At 35.2% G+C, this 15918-nt stretch overlaps 2 protein-coding genes across 6 annotated transcripts in view; both read left to right on the top strand.

Annotated features, from left to right (window-relative positions):
* The first annotated feature begins 2721 nt into the window (after nt 1–2721).
* On the top strand, nt 2722–4160 carry LOC145233634 (DNA repair nuclease APEX1-like). The gene has a single exon (XM_080098404.1). It carries the CDS (start codon nt 2748–2750, stop codon nt 3804–3806), a length of 1059 nt encoding a protein of 352 aa, XP_079954530.1. The 5' UTR covers nt 2722–2747; the 3' UTR covers nt 3807–4160.
* An 8-nt stretch (nt 4161–4168) lies between these two features.
* Nucleotides 4169–15918, top strand: part of LOC145233632 (uncharacterized) — a 30238-nt gene continuing 18488 nt past the window's right edge. For 2 of the 5 annotated variants that reach the window (XM_080098399.1, XM_080098395.1), the window contains exons 1-14: nt 4169–4232; nt 4811–4977; nt 7160–7361; nt 7510–7667; nt 8268–8446; nt 9446–9569; nt 10868–10996; nt 11269–11433; nt 11776–11960; nt 12354–12471; nt 12623–12744; nt 13785–14012; nt 14763–14904; nt 15184–15327. In XM_080098399.1, coding sequence (XP_079954525.1) covers nt 4831–4977; nt 7160–7361; nt 7510–7667; nt 8268–8446; nt 9446–9569; nt 10868–10996; nt 11269–11433; nt 11776–11960; nt 12354–12471; nt 12623–12744; nt 13785–14012; nt 14763–14904; nt 15184–15327 — 2043 coding nt within the window. In that variant the 5' untranslated portion in view covers nt 4169–4232; nt 4811–4830. Of the gene's footprint in view, nt 4233–4539; nt 4665–4810; nt 4978–7159; nt 7362–7457; nt 7668–8267; nt 8447–9445; nt 9570–10867; nt 10997–11268; nt 11434–11775; nt 11961–12353; nt 12472–12622; nt 12745–13784; nt 14013–14762; nt 14905–15183; nt 15328–15918 lie in introns of those variants that run through there. The other 3 variants (XM_080098398.1, XM_080098397.1, XM_080098400.1) reach the window with 3 other exon arrangements.

Below are 15918 nucleotides of genomic sequence, written 5' to 3'. Positions count from 1 at the left end.
GACAAAAAGCTCAACAACGATCTCTTGCATCATGCCTGTAAGTTCATTACAGACAGGTTTTCTGCCTTCCAGGAAGGGACAGTTACAAATAACATCAGTGAATCGATGAATAATGTCATAAAATCTATCACCGAACACAAAGAACTGCCTATAGATGCTATGATGCTTGTCTTTAAGCAAATGCAGGACTTTTACATGTACGAATTCACAAGAGGAAAGGCAGGTTTCGGAGAGTATCAGTTAAAAAACGGTTTCTCCATCTGTCACAGCCGCGTGATTCGCTGGGTTTGCCATCCATAACAACGATGTATCAAGGGTTGATTGGATTTTCGCCGGGAACGTCTTCATTCTCAGTTATAAACGCATTTAACGGAAATGTGAACAGCGTGAAGGTATTTTCATTACCTTCGCGTTGTTCATGCCCCAGCACTGGGCGATGCTTTCACATAACGGCAGCCCACATGTCTTTTTAAATTCCTGAAGGGCAAATGAACGACACGGTAACTTATTCTTTATCAATGATGATGCGGAAATACAGAGGAAATGAAAAAAAATCCGGAAGAAAACGACCACGACTCAAGGATTACGATTACTCAGTTAATCCCGCACCCGACGCGGTAAATCCAATTGACCGTTCTAAGGTTATTTCTACATCAACGCCAAAAAAGAAAAGAAATATCATTGAAGAGTATGACAACACATTTAATATATCAAGAGTATCTTCTATTCTTTCGGACCTTGACACCAGCGACGATTGTCTACAACAAACGGAACATGCCCCTCTACCAACGCCATACCTGTGGGAACAGGCAATTGTTGAAATCAAACTTCCGCAAGACAATTCCTCTAAGCATACATGGGAATGCTTAGATCAGCGGTTCTTAACCGGTGGGAAATTTAATGTTTTTAGCGGGAAAATTGTTCGCAAATAAATGCATTTGATCTGGTGATTGTGATGCAATATATGACTAATGCAAGCACATAAGATTTTTTTAAATTCCACACGATTTTACTTTCTCACCAAATCACCATTCAAACTAAATAAGATTGCAGTGTACCTTTAAGGTCCCGACAAAATCGCTTCACAAAAATCTTTCGATGAAAGAAATTTTATTTTGTTAATGTTGGACACAAAACATCATTATGAGAATAACAGAGAGGGAAATTCGAACTTGATTTACTTGAGTGGGAAACCACACCAAAAAGGTTAAGAACCACTGGCTTAGATGAACAAAATTGGTTGGATGACTTAACTATTGAGAGAGCTGTGAAGGCGATACATTCTGAAACAGAAGGTTATCTATTTGGTGACAGTTTTTTGATCAATTCCTCGATTAAAAACGAGCATCAAATTATTGCAACATTCGCGTGCAATAACGATGCATTAAATTGCGACAGATTAATGTTTGCTGCAAATACTGGGATTCATTTGTATCTGATTGTGGTAGACTTCGAACAGCGGGCAATATTTTTATTAGATTCTTTGCCAACCTCATTGTCCCAAGTTAAAAATCATCTGGCGGCCACATTCAACATCTTCAAAGCATGCAGTAGCGGATCAAACAACCGAAATTGATGATTGGCGTTCCTTGCGATGCACCGATGTCCCAATGCAATCAAATTCATTCGATTGTGGCATGCATGTGATCATAAACTGCTACTGCATTATAACTAAACTGCCAATACCTGTCCAAATTACTTCAGAAAATACCAGAAAATGGATAAAACAACTTATACTGAAAAACCCACCCACAACCACCAAACGACAACCCAGAGTCAGGTTGGATGAAGCAAAAAAAAAACAATTTTTGGAGAAGTCAAGATGATTTTTCTTCAACAATTGCCATCCAAGATTGTTCTTTCAATGAAGTAATTGGCGATATCTCTACGTCAAACCGATGGTCTGTTTGTGAGGCTGAAGATTGTGACGGCAACAAAACCGAAGAGCAACAAATTTTGTGCGTGACTTACCGAAGGTGGTTCCGTAAATCTTCTTTGCCTGGAAAAGTTGCATTTTCGGGAACATACTATTCATGCACAAAAAAAGTTGAGTGTCGATTTCCGTCATAAGAAATGCATAGAGAATGATCTCTGTCGATTTCCGTCATAAGAAATGCATAGAGAATGTTCTCTGTCGATTTCCGTCATAAGAAATGCATAGAGAATGTTGAGTGTCGATTTCCGTCATAAGAAATGGATAGAGAATGTACTCTGTCGATTTCCGTCATAAGAAATGCATAGAGAATGTTGAGTGTCGATTTCCGTCATAAGAAATACATAGAGAATGATCTATGTCGATTTCCGTCATAAGAAATACATAGAGAATGATCTCTGTCGATTTCCGTCATAAGAAATGCATAGAGAATGTTCTCTGTCGATTTCCGTCATTTTGAAAAGATTTCCTATTTCCGTAAATTAGATTTGAATTATTTCCGTCATTTCCGTCTTTTCCTATTTCCGTAAATTAGTATGTCGTTTCTTTCGTTTCCGTCATTTCCGTTTTCCGTAAATTAGTATTGTCCCCAAAATCACAGTGGTATGAACGAATAATGCATACAATATGTAAAACATGAGGTTAGAGACGTTGCTATGTTTAGTGGTGTACTTGCTTTTCTGGCCTGTTCTAATTGCTATGCAGTGCGTGATTAGGAAATTACTTTTTACAATCGTAACTGTAACATGTGATGCTATGAAATTTTAAGAAATGTGCTTTCCACTTCATAACAATTGTTATTTTAACAGGTTGCATGTTTGGGGTAAACTTACTTTGCATTAGAACTCAGCACTTTCATCATTATTACTGTAAACTATTGTTGGTAACTATGCCAAAACGTAAGATCACAAAAAAATCGGAAACCATTACAGAGAAAGCAAAGAAGCCCAAAGAAGAAACCACTAAGCAGAAGAAACCTAAAAAAGAAACTGAAACCGTAGAGAAAAAGCCAGACGTTGAACCAGAAATAAGTGCCGCAAATGGTAGTGGAGATGCCACTGAAATTAAAACTTGCTCAGTTGATGGTCGAAAGTCTAACTTGAAGATTTCTTCTTGGAATGTTGCAGGGGTTCGAGCATGGGCAAAAAAGAATGGAGTTGACTGGGTTGCAAAAGACAATGCTGACATTGTGTGTTTGCAAGAAACAAAATGTGCCGAAAAAGAAATCCCGCAGGAACTAAAAGATTTGAAGGATTACAAAATTTTTTGGAATGTTGCAAAAAATACTAAGGGTTTCAGTGGTGTTGGTTTGTTATCCAAAGTTGAACCAGTAAAAGTTGATTTTGGAATTGGAGTCAAAGAGCATGACCAAGAGGGTCGCACCATTACAGCAGAATATGAGAAATTTTACTTGGTGACAACGTATGTCCCAAATTCGCAGCGCAAGCTGATGCGCCTTGAATACAGAATGAAGTGGAATAAGGATTTTCAAAGTTATCTGAAAAAGTTGGATGAAATTAAGCCAGTGATTTTATGTGGTGATTTGAATGTGTCCCACCTCGAAATTGATCTAAAAAATCCAAAGAGCAATAAACGTAATGCTGGCTTTACACAGGAAGAACGGGATGGCATGACAGCTCTGTTGGAAGATGGGTTTTTCGATTCTTATCGTGAGCTATATCCTGATTTGACTGGAAAATACACATTCTGGACATACATGGCAAATGCTAGAGCCAAGAACGTAGGCTGGAGGTTGGATTACTTCATATTATCAGATAGATGGAAGAGTAATGTCTGTGATAACGTTATCCATGCTTCAGCGTTGGGTAGCGACCATTGCCCTATTTCTCTGCTTTTGGCAGTGCCAGAATAATGCCAGACAATTGTCGTGACAGGTGGTTATTTACCAATAACAATGTTTTCTAATGTCTTCAAATAACCCTGCTTTGTGACCATTTTGTATGTTAAACCGTTGCAAAATATGTCAACAAATTTACACTATTTGCTGCTAACTGTCATATTAAAACTTGTGATATGTGGTGCCATTTTCCAATCTGTTGGATAGACGCTGTACATATATGCTGTATCACATTGTATTCATGTAAACAACAACAGTGCCCACAATTTTTGATTGTTCATGACCACATTTGTATTCATTTTTAAACCACTGCCATTTGTTGTGTTGCCAACACTGCCGGTTTTTTACAAACCAAACTTTCATTTCAGATTATAGGTAGTAAGTTAAAGGGTTCAAACATGTTTACATCCATAATTGCTCTGAATAGATGAGCACTAAAAGGTAAGCAAGGAAATATGTTTTGTATCATTTAATCTATTATATACTGAATCACATCAAATGCATGTCATAGCTTGGCACAAGTCAAATTTTTGTTGGTACAACACTGATGATAAGTTGATTACGTTGTGATAAATTATGTAAAAGACAACCTGGTAACCTGTTTCTGTTACATTTATTTCAATTTATATTATGTCCCAAATTTGTAGCTTTAAGGAAATATTTTTCATGTCCACTTGTCAACTGTATCTTCAGTACACCTTGGTTAAACCAGTTTCGGTTAAAAACTTCATCTAACTCAAGTTTTTTGGATCCAAACAGGTCCAGAATAAAAAAATTGTCCACTTTAGGTGAAGATCTGGATTAACCGAATCTGGTTCAATCGAGGTTTACTGTAAGTCTGTTTTGTTTGTGTTTGAGCCCGAGTCCAGGAAGGTATGTAGTAAATAATATCTTAGGAGCCAGGACTGGTAAATAATATCTTAGGAGGCAGAACTGGTTAATCAATGACTACATCCCATTAGCTCTTTTTGTTGTTTGTTGGTGTACACATATATATGGCTAAAACTCAATTTATGTAGGGTAGTGATCAAATAAAGAAATGGTGAAGACAAAATCAAGGAAAGGACTATTCCAAGACCTGCAGTTTGTACTTGACCTTGGATCATTACCTTTTAAGAAAAAGAAAATCTTGAGAGATCAGATAACAACCAATGGTGGTTATGTCTCTTACATGCTTACAAAGAAGGTATATATATATTGTAAATTCAACTTTGTCTTTATTTTGTTAACATACACATTAACAAATCATAGTATGCCAGCCCTATTGAAGGAGTTGTATCGATTCAGTTAGTCACCAAGCATTCCTATGTGATAAGGTATGGGCTAGAAAAGTAGACTGCAGTGGGATTTCAACCCATGAGCCCTTCCAGAAATATTTTAGAATCAGATAAATGACTGCTTTTATTTGCCAATCAAAAGCAACAAACTAAAAAAATACTAAAAAAGTAAATTTGTAATTAAACAATAAAGCAATAATTAAATAATATGATTTGCTAGTCAAACATGACAATCATGCAACTTGTATAGTCCTGGTTTAAGCAAGGATTACCCCCTATTTTTTCAAAATAGGTTTGAATTATGGGTCCCCTTCCCTGAAGGGGACACATATTGTTTTTGTCCGTATTTTTTTTTTCTTTTTTCTGTCTAACGCTGGTTTGTAACGCTCGTTTGGTCAAGAAAGCGTGCTTCAAATTTGGACAGATGTTAGTTACTAATCCGAGTTTGGTCCCCGTGAAATTTGACCCCGAATGACCCAGCGGTTCACCCACAGACCCCCAAAACGTAAAATTTTTAAACGCTCGTTTGTAACGCTCGTTTGGTCAAGAAAGCGTGCTTCAAATTTGGACAGATGTTAGTTACTAATCCGAGTTTGGTCCCCGTGAAATTTGACTCCGAATGACCCAGCGGTTCACCCACAGACCCCCAAAAAGTGAAATTTTTAAACGCTCGTTTGGTCAAGAAAGCGTGCTTCAAATTGATTCAAATTTGGACAGATGTTAGTTATTAATCCGAGTTTGGTCCCCGTGAAATTTGACCCCGAGCGGCCAAGCGGTTTACCATCCCCAAAACAGACCCCCAAAACGTAAAATTTTTAAACGCTCGTTTGTAATGCTCGTTTGGTCAAGAAAGAGTGCTTCAAATTGATTCAAATTTGGACATATGTTAGTTATTAATCTGAACTTGATCCTCCAGAAGTTTGACCCCGAATGACCCAGCGGTACACCCACAGGCCCCCGAAACGTAAATGTGTCTAACGCTCGTTTGGTCAAGAAAGACACTGTAGGCAGAAGTCCCAAGAATAATAGGGCAGAGCGGGAGGGCTCAGCTTGACGTCGGACAGACGTTTTACGAGACGTCATTTCGGTGATTAGAAATCAGCTGTTTTGCACAGCAATGCTATGTCGTTTTATTAAGTTATCACTCACATTTTCAGTTTTGGCAAAGGTTTCACACATATGACGTGATTTGAACCTAAAAGGCGTGCTTCGGTTTCGCATATGTCAAGCAAAACTTTGTTAATCCAACTAAATATGAAAAAATAAACTTGACTTTTTTGCAAGATAAATGTTTTTTTAAATGCTCGTTGTCAGGTTTGCCGCTGCATGACCACGGGTTACTTAAGGTCAATTAGTAGGTATTACTAACACAGTTCAGAACTTTCTTTCGTCATAACGTAGCGTTTTTTTTTAATCAAATACTCAAGGCATGTATAAATTAGGTCAAACGGTGTTGTTGAACACTAAGGACGGCGTGCTATTGAAAACGGTGTCAAAAGGTCAAACAGTCGTTTGGTGTGTGCACCCTAAAAGGTTACTACAGGTCAATGGTATACTCGTTTTGCGAAACAAAGTTAAATGAAAAACAATTTGTTATGTATACACTTGCAGCAAATCGCTTTTTAATTTAAAGTGTCTGTAACACAACTGTTACAGCTTTCTAAAAAAAATTGTGTTTAAAACCCGACCTTGGACGACAATATCTGGGTCAAAGCAAGAGATTAAATTGAAAGTATTTGTTTCGTTCTTTTTTAATGTTTTAGTAATTATACGACAATAATAGTGAAAAAAAATACAAACAATTTTTTTTATTGTTGGGTTAATGCTTTCTAAAAATTTGTGCTTAAGAATTTAAAAATCACCGCAACATTTGTTTACCGTAAATCCGCACAAACACGCGTGTGCGGACCCATTAGTTTTTGTTTACAAAAACAATCATATGTGTAGATCAAATGATGTGTATAATAAATTGGTAAATATCGTATGGAATATATAAAATGGAAGTATATCAGAAAGCCACCATTCTAGTTTTAAATTACAAAAACTTAAGGTTTTCTGATGCTATCATTGCTTATATTTTTATTACTACAGAGTGATTTTGTGCTGGTTTCAAGTGAAAAAGGTTCCAAAGTCGACACATACAAGACCAGGAAAGCTGAACAACTAAAAGTTCCTGTTGTAACAAGGTCATACATTGAAGATTGCTTAAGCAACAATGAAATACTTGACACTGATGAATACAAAGTGGCTGGTGAAACCAAAAACCAAAATTTTTCCAAGGGCAAAATTCAAGGTATAAATATGTTTCTTTTAAATCAGTAGTTTTCCATGTTTATAATGCAGCTTAAATCTGACTATTGCTTTTTTGGAACCTTAATATTTTGTTTAGCCTCTAAAAACTGTTTTGGCATGTTACGAATGTCCTTACCTCATTTGCCTAGTTGCAAGTTGGAATTGTGTGGGTGGTCCCAAGTCACCAGGAAAACAAAAGGAAACAGTTGATGTTATGAAGCTGATTCCAACTAAGTTTAACAGTTTGTCAAAAAGCTGTCCACAATACCTGGATGATTTTGAAATCGGAAAGTTTGCCATTTTTGTGGTAAATATATTATTGTTCACAATTTTGTTGCTCTCCATACGGTAGGAGTTTATACCTATTTTAAGCCTGCTTTTTTCCCAAGCAATTCATTATTTTTAGCATTGTTACACCTCTGCTGTCTAGACAAAACCAATCTCTAAGCATTTGGCATTGATTACATTTTGAAGAAATAAAATTAGAAACAGATTTTTTTGTATTTTTTTGAAGCTTGCCTATCTTTTTAGTATTAATAGCTAAAGAATTTGTGTGGTTGCTATTCTAATTGATATTAATTTAATAAAGTTAAGTCGGTATATATTTATTAAACATTTAAATAAAGATTGACAAAAAACTTTTTTAACCTGAAAAAGGTACAAGTAAAAATTGGGACCATTTGAAAAGACGCCTTCCTTTGAAACACAGAACTGAATAAATCATTTTAAATCATATATAACACAGAAATTTTATCAATAACTTTATTACAATTATGCAGACCCAACTTGCATTAGTCAGCAAACTGTTCATAAACAATAAGACTTTAAATGACTATGTACCTTTCTTGCACTGTATTTTTTACCTTCAATTCGGTCTTACCATTTGACTATGAATTTGTATTGACAGAGTCATAATGAAGATGACATAAAACTAAGCATTTTGGAACTTCATTTACCATTGCATGATGATGGCATCAATGAAAATGAACGAACTAAGAGTAACTTCAGAATACTGCAACAAAGTGGTTGCATCAGAGAGGACAAATCAGTGCATGAATTTCATTCAAATGAGTACCACTTTACCAGGTACGCATAAAGTTTAAACGACTTGATTAATATGTATTTCGTTACCATTTTGGTAACATCATATCTAGTGATGGGACGAGTACCCGGTACTCGGTACTCGGTATCGATGGTATCGAACGATTTCAGTGGTATCGATACTCGTACTCAGAAATATTTTGTCTCAGTTTTTGATACCAACATGCTAGTACCGAAGGCTGATTTATATCATAAGAATACCGGCAACTTTTGGCCAATATTTGCTTCGGACAGCACAAAATCGGAAAAAAGTTCCGCCAGTTTACGTATATATTTTTCGCTATCACTTGGAGATTACATTTTTCTGCATGTGTGTGTACACGCCTGTACCCTGACCATGGCAGATAAATTAGCCAGCGATATACAACTAAGTACAACACTACACTTAAGTACTCGTACACGGTATCGGAGGTATATACATGTGGTACTCGTACTCGGTATCGGTACTCGCTTCAAAACCTGGCATCGTCCCATCACTAATCATATCAGAATGTTTTGTGACCAACTGATTCGGTATTACACATTTATTTGGCCTTGTATACTATGATTGATACATAAATGTGCTATGATTTATGTTCAGATTAAGTGATTACTGGTCCATCTGGCAATCCCCTAATACTAAGCTGACATATACAGCATAAGAGGCAGGCAACAGTGCCAACTTTTAACGGGCACAGCACTGAGGCTGTGTAGCTCAGTTGGTAGAGTGCGAGCCCCTGAAAAACTCCTGTCATGGGTTCAAATACCACTGCAGACTAGATATTTCTGGCTTACGCTGTATGGGAATGCTTGGTGACCAGCTGATTAGGTATAATGTCTTCAGTGGGCCTGGCATACTATGATTGATATATGAGTGTGTCCTGATTGCTTGTCTGCATGAACACTTCAGGGTTGATCCCAGTGATGAATAAATGTTCATCTTAACATTTTAGTAGAGTTAAAATTAGTTACGTCTTGTTGATCAAATCTGCTTGTATTTTTCAGCTGTCAGGATGCACTGCTTGTAATGCAGCACTTTGTGGAAGAACAGGAAAACATGAAAATGAAACAAACAGTTGTTTTGCCAAGGCTTACAAACCCTGAATTTGGATCTAATAAATTAAGACAGGTATATCAATTTGTATTCAAATCAAATTTGTTTAAGGTTGTTTTTAGCATTTAAACTTTGTTAAAAATGTTTTTGTACACTTGTATAAAATAAGACTTACAGCAAACCTCGGCTAAACCGGATTCGATTAATCCTAATCTTCACCTAACTCGGACAAAACTTAAGGTACAAATTATTATGTGTCCCCTTCATGTCCCCATATTGATTTTACTCAAATTGTTTTTGTTTTTTTTCGTTTTTTTTCTTTCATTTTTCTTCTCCCCAAAGTTTGTCCGACTTGTTTTTCCATCAAATGTTTGATGGATTTGACTGAAATTTACACAGATGGTAGATATAGTTATGTAGATGTGCATCCCACTTCGTTTTTGTTGATAACCCCAGTATTTATCCCGCTAGCCCCCTAAAATGGGTTATTTTCTATTATTTTTTCTCCATGGCAGTTAGGGGGTTGTTAACAGCTATATGACGTAAGAAACATTAACGGTTGTTGCTCAAAACACCTCTAGTGGTCGAAATTTTAAACATTGGCGGATTGGGCTGAAATTTTGCAGTACTATTGATTGAGTCATTGAGGTTTCATATTTTTTTAGTTTGTGTGTCAGACCCCATTAGTTACCCTACTTGCCCCCTGAAATGGGTCAAATTTTTAATCAGTATTGGGATTGGATAAAATTTGGGTAGTATGTGGACTATGCTATTTGTTGGTTTCAATTGATGTGTTTTACCTTGTAGCCCCAACATTTACTTAACTAGCCCCCTAAAATAAATGAACTTTTAAAAAACTTCCTAATTATATGAAATTTGCAAAGTTTATTAAACATACTAAGTCCTCAAATGTTATGTTTTGCCCTGTAGCACCACAACTTAACCAACTAATCTCTAAAATGTGTAACCCTTTTCACAATGTTCAAATTAAATGAAAATTGGACAGCTTGTAGAATTTGCTATTCATTTTTTGTTTTACCCCATTATGCCACTTCTTACTCCTTCGTTTCTTTGAAAAAGAACGTTAAATAGGACATGCTTCAAACAATACCTGGGGTGAATCTAAATTTATATAGTTTGTACTCTACATAGTATTATTATTTAAGCCCAGTGCCGATCACTGCGTTTTACCTTACAACACTAAACTTTCACATGGTTATCTCTTGAAATGTATTATCTACAACTTTGCATGTGTGGGGACCCATTTTTTGGTTCAAAAGAGTCCGAATTACCTGAGGCTAACTGTATTATGTGTTGTCACCAGGAATGGCAGAAAAAAATTGCTTTGAAAATAAAACATATTTATAATGCAGATTTTTGATGATATGGGAGCAATGACTGGAGATCCCAACCCAAAAGTTTCATCACTTATTCAAGCAATGATGTATTCCTTGATACAAGAAACTAAAGGAATTGATATCAAAAATCTTACAGCTGAAAAAGTAAATAGTTTAAAAATCTCAAAAAGAAAACCAACTGATATTTATATGTTAGCCTTGGTAAAATAAGATGTATTACTGTCGCCCAAAATTATAGACATTTCTCTGTTAGCTCAACAAAAATTCATTTTTGTTATGTGTATTTAGTAATCTAATAATGTAATCAATTTGTCTTTTCACCTTTTGACATTATTTTAAATACCTCATTGTAAACTTGTTCAACATCAATGTCAACCTTACAACTTTTGTAAAAATATGTATTTTAACATTGTTAGGTAACAAAGGGAACTGTGATTTTAATGAAACTGGGGGAATGTTTGGACAAAAATGAAGACACATCAGATTTATCAGCTCAATTTTATGCCACCGTTGGAGCAACAGAAAATCAAGAGCCAATCTCAAGCAAAAAAACTCTTTCACAAAAAGTAGATCTATTGCAGGTAAAGAAAACAAACAAACTAGAGTTTAATTCAATCTGTACAGACCCATGTACTGGTCAATCTGATGATCCCCTGCCACGAAGCTGACATGTGCAGCATACAAGGCAGGCAACGGTGCTTCTGATTTGACTTTAAAGGGTTTACCACTGAGCCTGCGAGTCCCAGAAAGTCTTCTGTCATAGGTTTGAATCCCACTGCAGGCTACGTTTTTTTAGCCTATAACTTACCAAATGGGAATGCTTCATAACTGGCTGATTTGGTATGATACCTTTAATAGGCCTGGCATATTATGATTAACAAACCTATGTCAGTTGAAACACAGAAACTTGTTTTTTCTTGTAGTTGTTGAAAGACAACCTCATGTTTAATGAGTTGGATATACTTAAGAAAGGAACAAACAGTAATGCTGAGAATCAGAAGTTTTCTTCCAATCTCTACAAATATCTCAGATGTTCAATAACCTGCCTTCAACCTGACAGCACAGAATACAAAACTGTAAATGAACTCATCCAAAACAGCACTAACAGGTAAGTGTTATGATGAAGAGATTTAGTTGATTTGGTACTGTCTTTGTGCTAAATGTGTTTGTTGCGGACTTTTTTGTTATCTAATCTGGGCAAGTAAACATAGCAGAAATTCCAAGTGAGTGATTCAACGATTTACAATTGTGGCAGTTTAATGCAACCAAAAGGTTTCTGCTTCATGTATGAACAAACGTTATAGGCGGTCGCGTTTGTAATTATAAATCAGCAGTTATTGTGCAGCAATGATATGTGGTTTTATTAGGTTAGCACACACATTTTGGCGAGGGTTTCATATCCTAGACATGATTTAAGCTTAATAAACGATACTTTAAGCAAATGGTGTGTATAGATTATGTATTCTATAGAAAATATATACATGCTCTTTCAATTTTTCAGTTCTATTGCTGGATTAAAAATATTAAATGTTTTTCGACTGTATCGAGATGCAGAATTCACTGACTTCACTCACTCAATGGAAAACAAAAAACTACTATTTCATACTTCAAAGCCAGAGGTTGGTAATTTTGTTCCCCAACTGATCTGAATTTATTCACTTAACAATACAGATATTTTCATGAATAATATAAAATTTTGACTGAAAGTCTTTTTCATGTGTTGAAAAGCAGAACTATTTAGTGATTTTTGAGTAATTATAACTTTTCTAGAACTTTCTTGGGATTTTGTCTCGGGGTCTTTTGCTCCCTCTAGTGTTTGTGGATGAACACGGGGGTGAGCGAAGTGATTATGGAAAACTGGGAAGCGGAATTTATTTTGCTGATAATTTCCTGTAAGTGGCAACAAAATCTTGAACATAAATGTGTGTGGTAGCAGTTGCTGGTTGTGACAAAAATAGGTCAATATTAAAGTGCATTTCATGCATTAGGTTAAAATAAGTGATACACCAAATATGTTTAAACAGTTTTTAGAGAAAAAAAGGGCAGCCTGAACCCTGATATTCAACTGGCAGAATAGTTATTGGCTAAATCAGCCCAAAAAATTTATTTTTTAATCGATGTTATCGAATGAACCTTGTGTTGTTAATGCAAGTGAATTCATTTTTGGCACATGAAACTAACTTCTGCAGTATGTAAGCTGAAAAAACATCTAATATTTTGCAGACACTATGACTCTTGTTTTGTCTGTACAGCATTTGGTTAATGTACTGTTATAAGCAGGGTTGCCATGCCGTCCTTATTTCTAAGATTTGTCCTTATTTTGAAGGGCAATGTCTTAGAAAAATGTATTGTCCTTATTTCTAAGAAATGTCCTTCTTTTTGACTTACGTCCTTATTTTGTCTTATTTTCAACAATTACAAGTAAAATCGCTGCTACAAGTAAAAGTGAACCTGGGCTGTCATGAAGTGCACTTAGTATTTTCTACGAACAAGGAGTTGCTGGAACAGATTGTTTCTGGCAAAAAAATTGGCATGTGATATGACATGACTCGTTTAAATGCGAAGATTTATTCGAAAACATTTGTTTTGTTTAGAATGAAAACTTAATTTTTCGGTTGTCCTTATTTTCGGCTCCGTGTCGATGGCAACCCTGGTTATATGGCTGATTGTGAAACTTACAGAACTGAGTGTTTATAAGATCAGCAAATTTCTATGTGATAAACTTTTTAAGTTGACTTTGGTGAGGCATTTTTTAGTTCAAGTCTGCAAAATATGCTAGCCAAAGGAAAAAAACATTTAACAGTTTAACAAAAATATTTTGGTAAATATTCTAAAATAAAATTTAGATTTTCTTAAAAATTCACACATAACTATTGTATACATTTTATGTAACATGAATGTCGGATCAGTTATCTATTATGCTTTTTCTCAGGACAAGCATTGCTTTCTCCAGACCAAGTCCAGTGACTGGTACAAGATTGCTCTTGGTCAATGAAGTAAGTTTGGGAAAATGCTGTGAGTATTTGCAACCTCAAACTGATTTGGCGAAACCACCTAATGGATATGACAGTGTATGTGGGGTTGGAAATCACATTAAATCTTCCTCAGCATTCGATGGAAATGAATTTGTTGTGTTCAACAAACAGCAACAAAGATTAAGGTAAAATGCTAAACAATTTAGCAGTTTTTCAACATTTAAAGTTTTGGTTTCTTTCGTATGAAAGTAAAATTTAAAATTAAAACTAAAATTTCCCAGCTTGTTGCTTGGTATAAATCAGGGGTGCACAACCTGTGCATGCGGACCAGTTTATGGCAGCATGGACCAGTTGCGGTTCCGAGCATGTATGCTACAACATAGTACTGGCAGTCGTTATAAAGTAGTACTCTACATATTATACATTGAGATTTCAAAGCTGCTCCAAACAGATTTTGTGGGACTAAAAAGAGTATTATCAGCCTAGTAGGGATATGTGTGTGACTTATGGTATGCCTATTGTGTGCGAACAATGCAAAAAAGGCACCAAATCATGTGTCACAATATAGATAAACACTAAAGACTGATCGTTAGACTGTTCAGCTTAATCTGTGCATCAAGTTAGAAATTATTTTTGGCTTTTTAGGCAACATTAGATAGTATATGTATATGAGATAAACCTATTTTTCCTTGTTTTATAAACAGTATTTTATAAACAAAAACAACAAGACACTTGGCGTCTATTGCTGAAAAAAGTATCTGCAATGCAGCTGTCATACCGAAAAGGTTGTGCACCCCTTATAAAAATGAACACTATGATTACCTAGTGAAATATATTTATCTTAAGGATGAATGACTTAATGTTTTTATAAAATTAAATTTCATTCATAAGTATAGAAATGAAAAGGTTTTTTTTCTGTCACCTGCACATTTCAGGTATTTGGTTGAGTTTCAGTTGGAAGGTGATAAAGCCCCCCAGAAAATCCAACCTCAAATTTTGGAAAATCCAAAATTAAAACATCCAAAAAGACAAAATGTTGCCGCTTTGTTTAAGCAGGATTGTAAACAACCGAAAAAGGTGTGTTGAAATAAGTAGATTTTGCTCAGTAAAAGAGTTGGTATTTTGGTGTAATTTATTAGGATGTTCACAAAAATTCAGGATAATGTACTAAAATATGCTTGCTATAAGGGCAGTATTTTTTTAGCAGTATTTCAGTACATATTTTGTTTTTTTCATTTATAAAACATAATTTTTTTAGCCATTTTATTTTATTTTAAAATATGAAACAAAAAATCTTGGTACTGCTACTAGCGAATTTGGGCATAATTTTTTAATATAGAACATGTTTTGGGTAAGGTTGCTTTGGAAGATTTTGAAAGAAAGGCGGATGCAGCAAACCACAACAAACCAGTCTTGATTCTTTCCAACAATGGTTGTGAGGAAACAGCTGCATTAGAAAGACTTCACATTAGGGGAAAAATACTGGATATGGTTGCCGAGGTGAAATATGACCAACAGTGTCCTTTACATTGGTGGAAAAATCGCAAAAGTCTTGTTGCAGTTTTGTGTTGCAGCCAAAAATAGTATCAGTACAGGTTATAAACTAGGGTCAATATTTCTTTGATGCCACTAAATGACTAAATTTTGAAGTAACTAAACAATACCTCTACCGTGTAATGGAAATATGATTTTGAATTTTTTTTTCTTGTTTTACTATCTAACATTCTTGTTTGGTCCACGGAAGTGTGGCTAAACCAAATATTCATTTCAAGTTTGATTACCCTCAAATCTAAGTTTATCTCAAAAGTCTGTTTAATTTTTCAAACACAAATTAGGATTCAACAACTTAACCAAAACAAAAATGGTAGTAAATGAACGGATTTGATTTTAAAACTTTTGTTTTCTATGAAATTTAAACATTTTCAACATATTTGTCAAACAAATTCACCAGTTGAAATTGGACTTCTGTAAAAAAATGGAAATTTAAATCCAAAATTTAAATGCGAAATAGTATAAATCACAGTATAAATCACAATGGTCTGTACTAAAGTCAACAGAATTCTAACAATATAAGCAAAATATTGTTTGGGT

The sequence above is a fragment of the Phallusia mammillata genome, chromosome 6 (genome assembly GCF_965637545.1).
Source record: "Phallusia mammillata chromosome 6, kaPhaMamm4.hap1.1, whole genome shotgun sequence".
Lineage (NCBI taxonomy): Eukaryota > Metazoa > Chordata > Ascidiacea > Phlebobranchia > Ascidiidae > Phallusia > Phallusia mammillata.
This window is presented reverse-complemented; position numbering and strand designations above follow the sequence as displayed.

Coding starts and splice junctions, on each gene's coding strand:
- LOC145233634 (XM_080098404.1), top strand. CDS start 2,748: ATGTTTGGGGTAAACTTACTTTGCATTAGAACTCAGCACTTTCATCAT.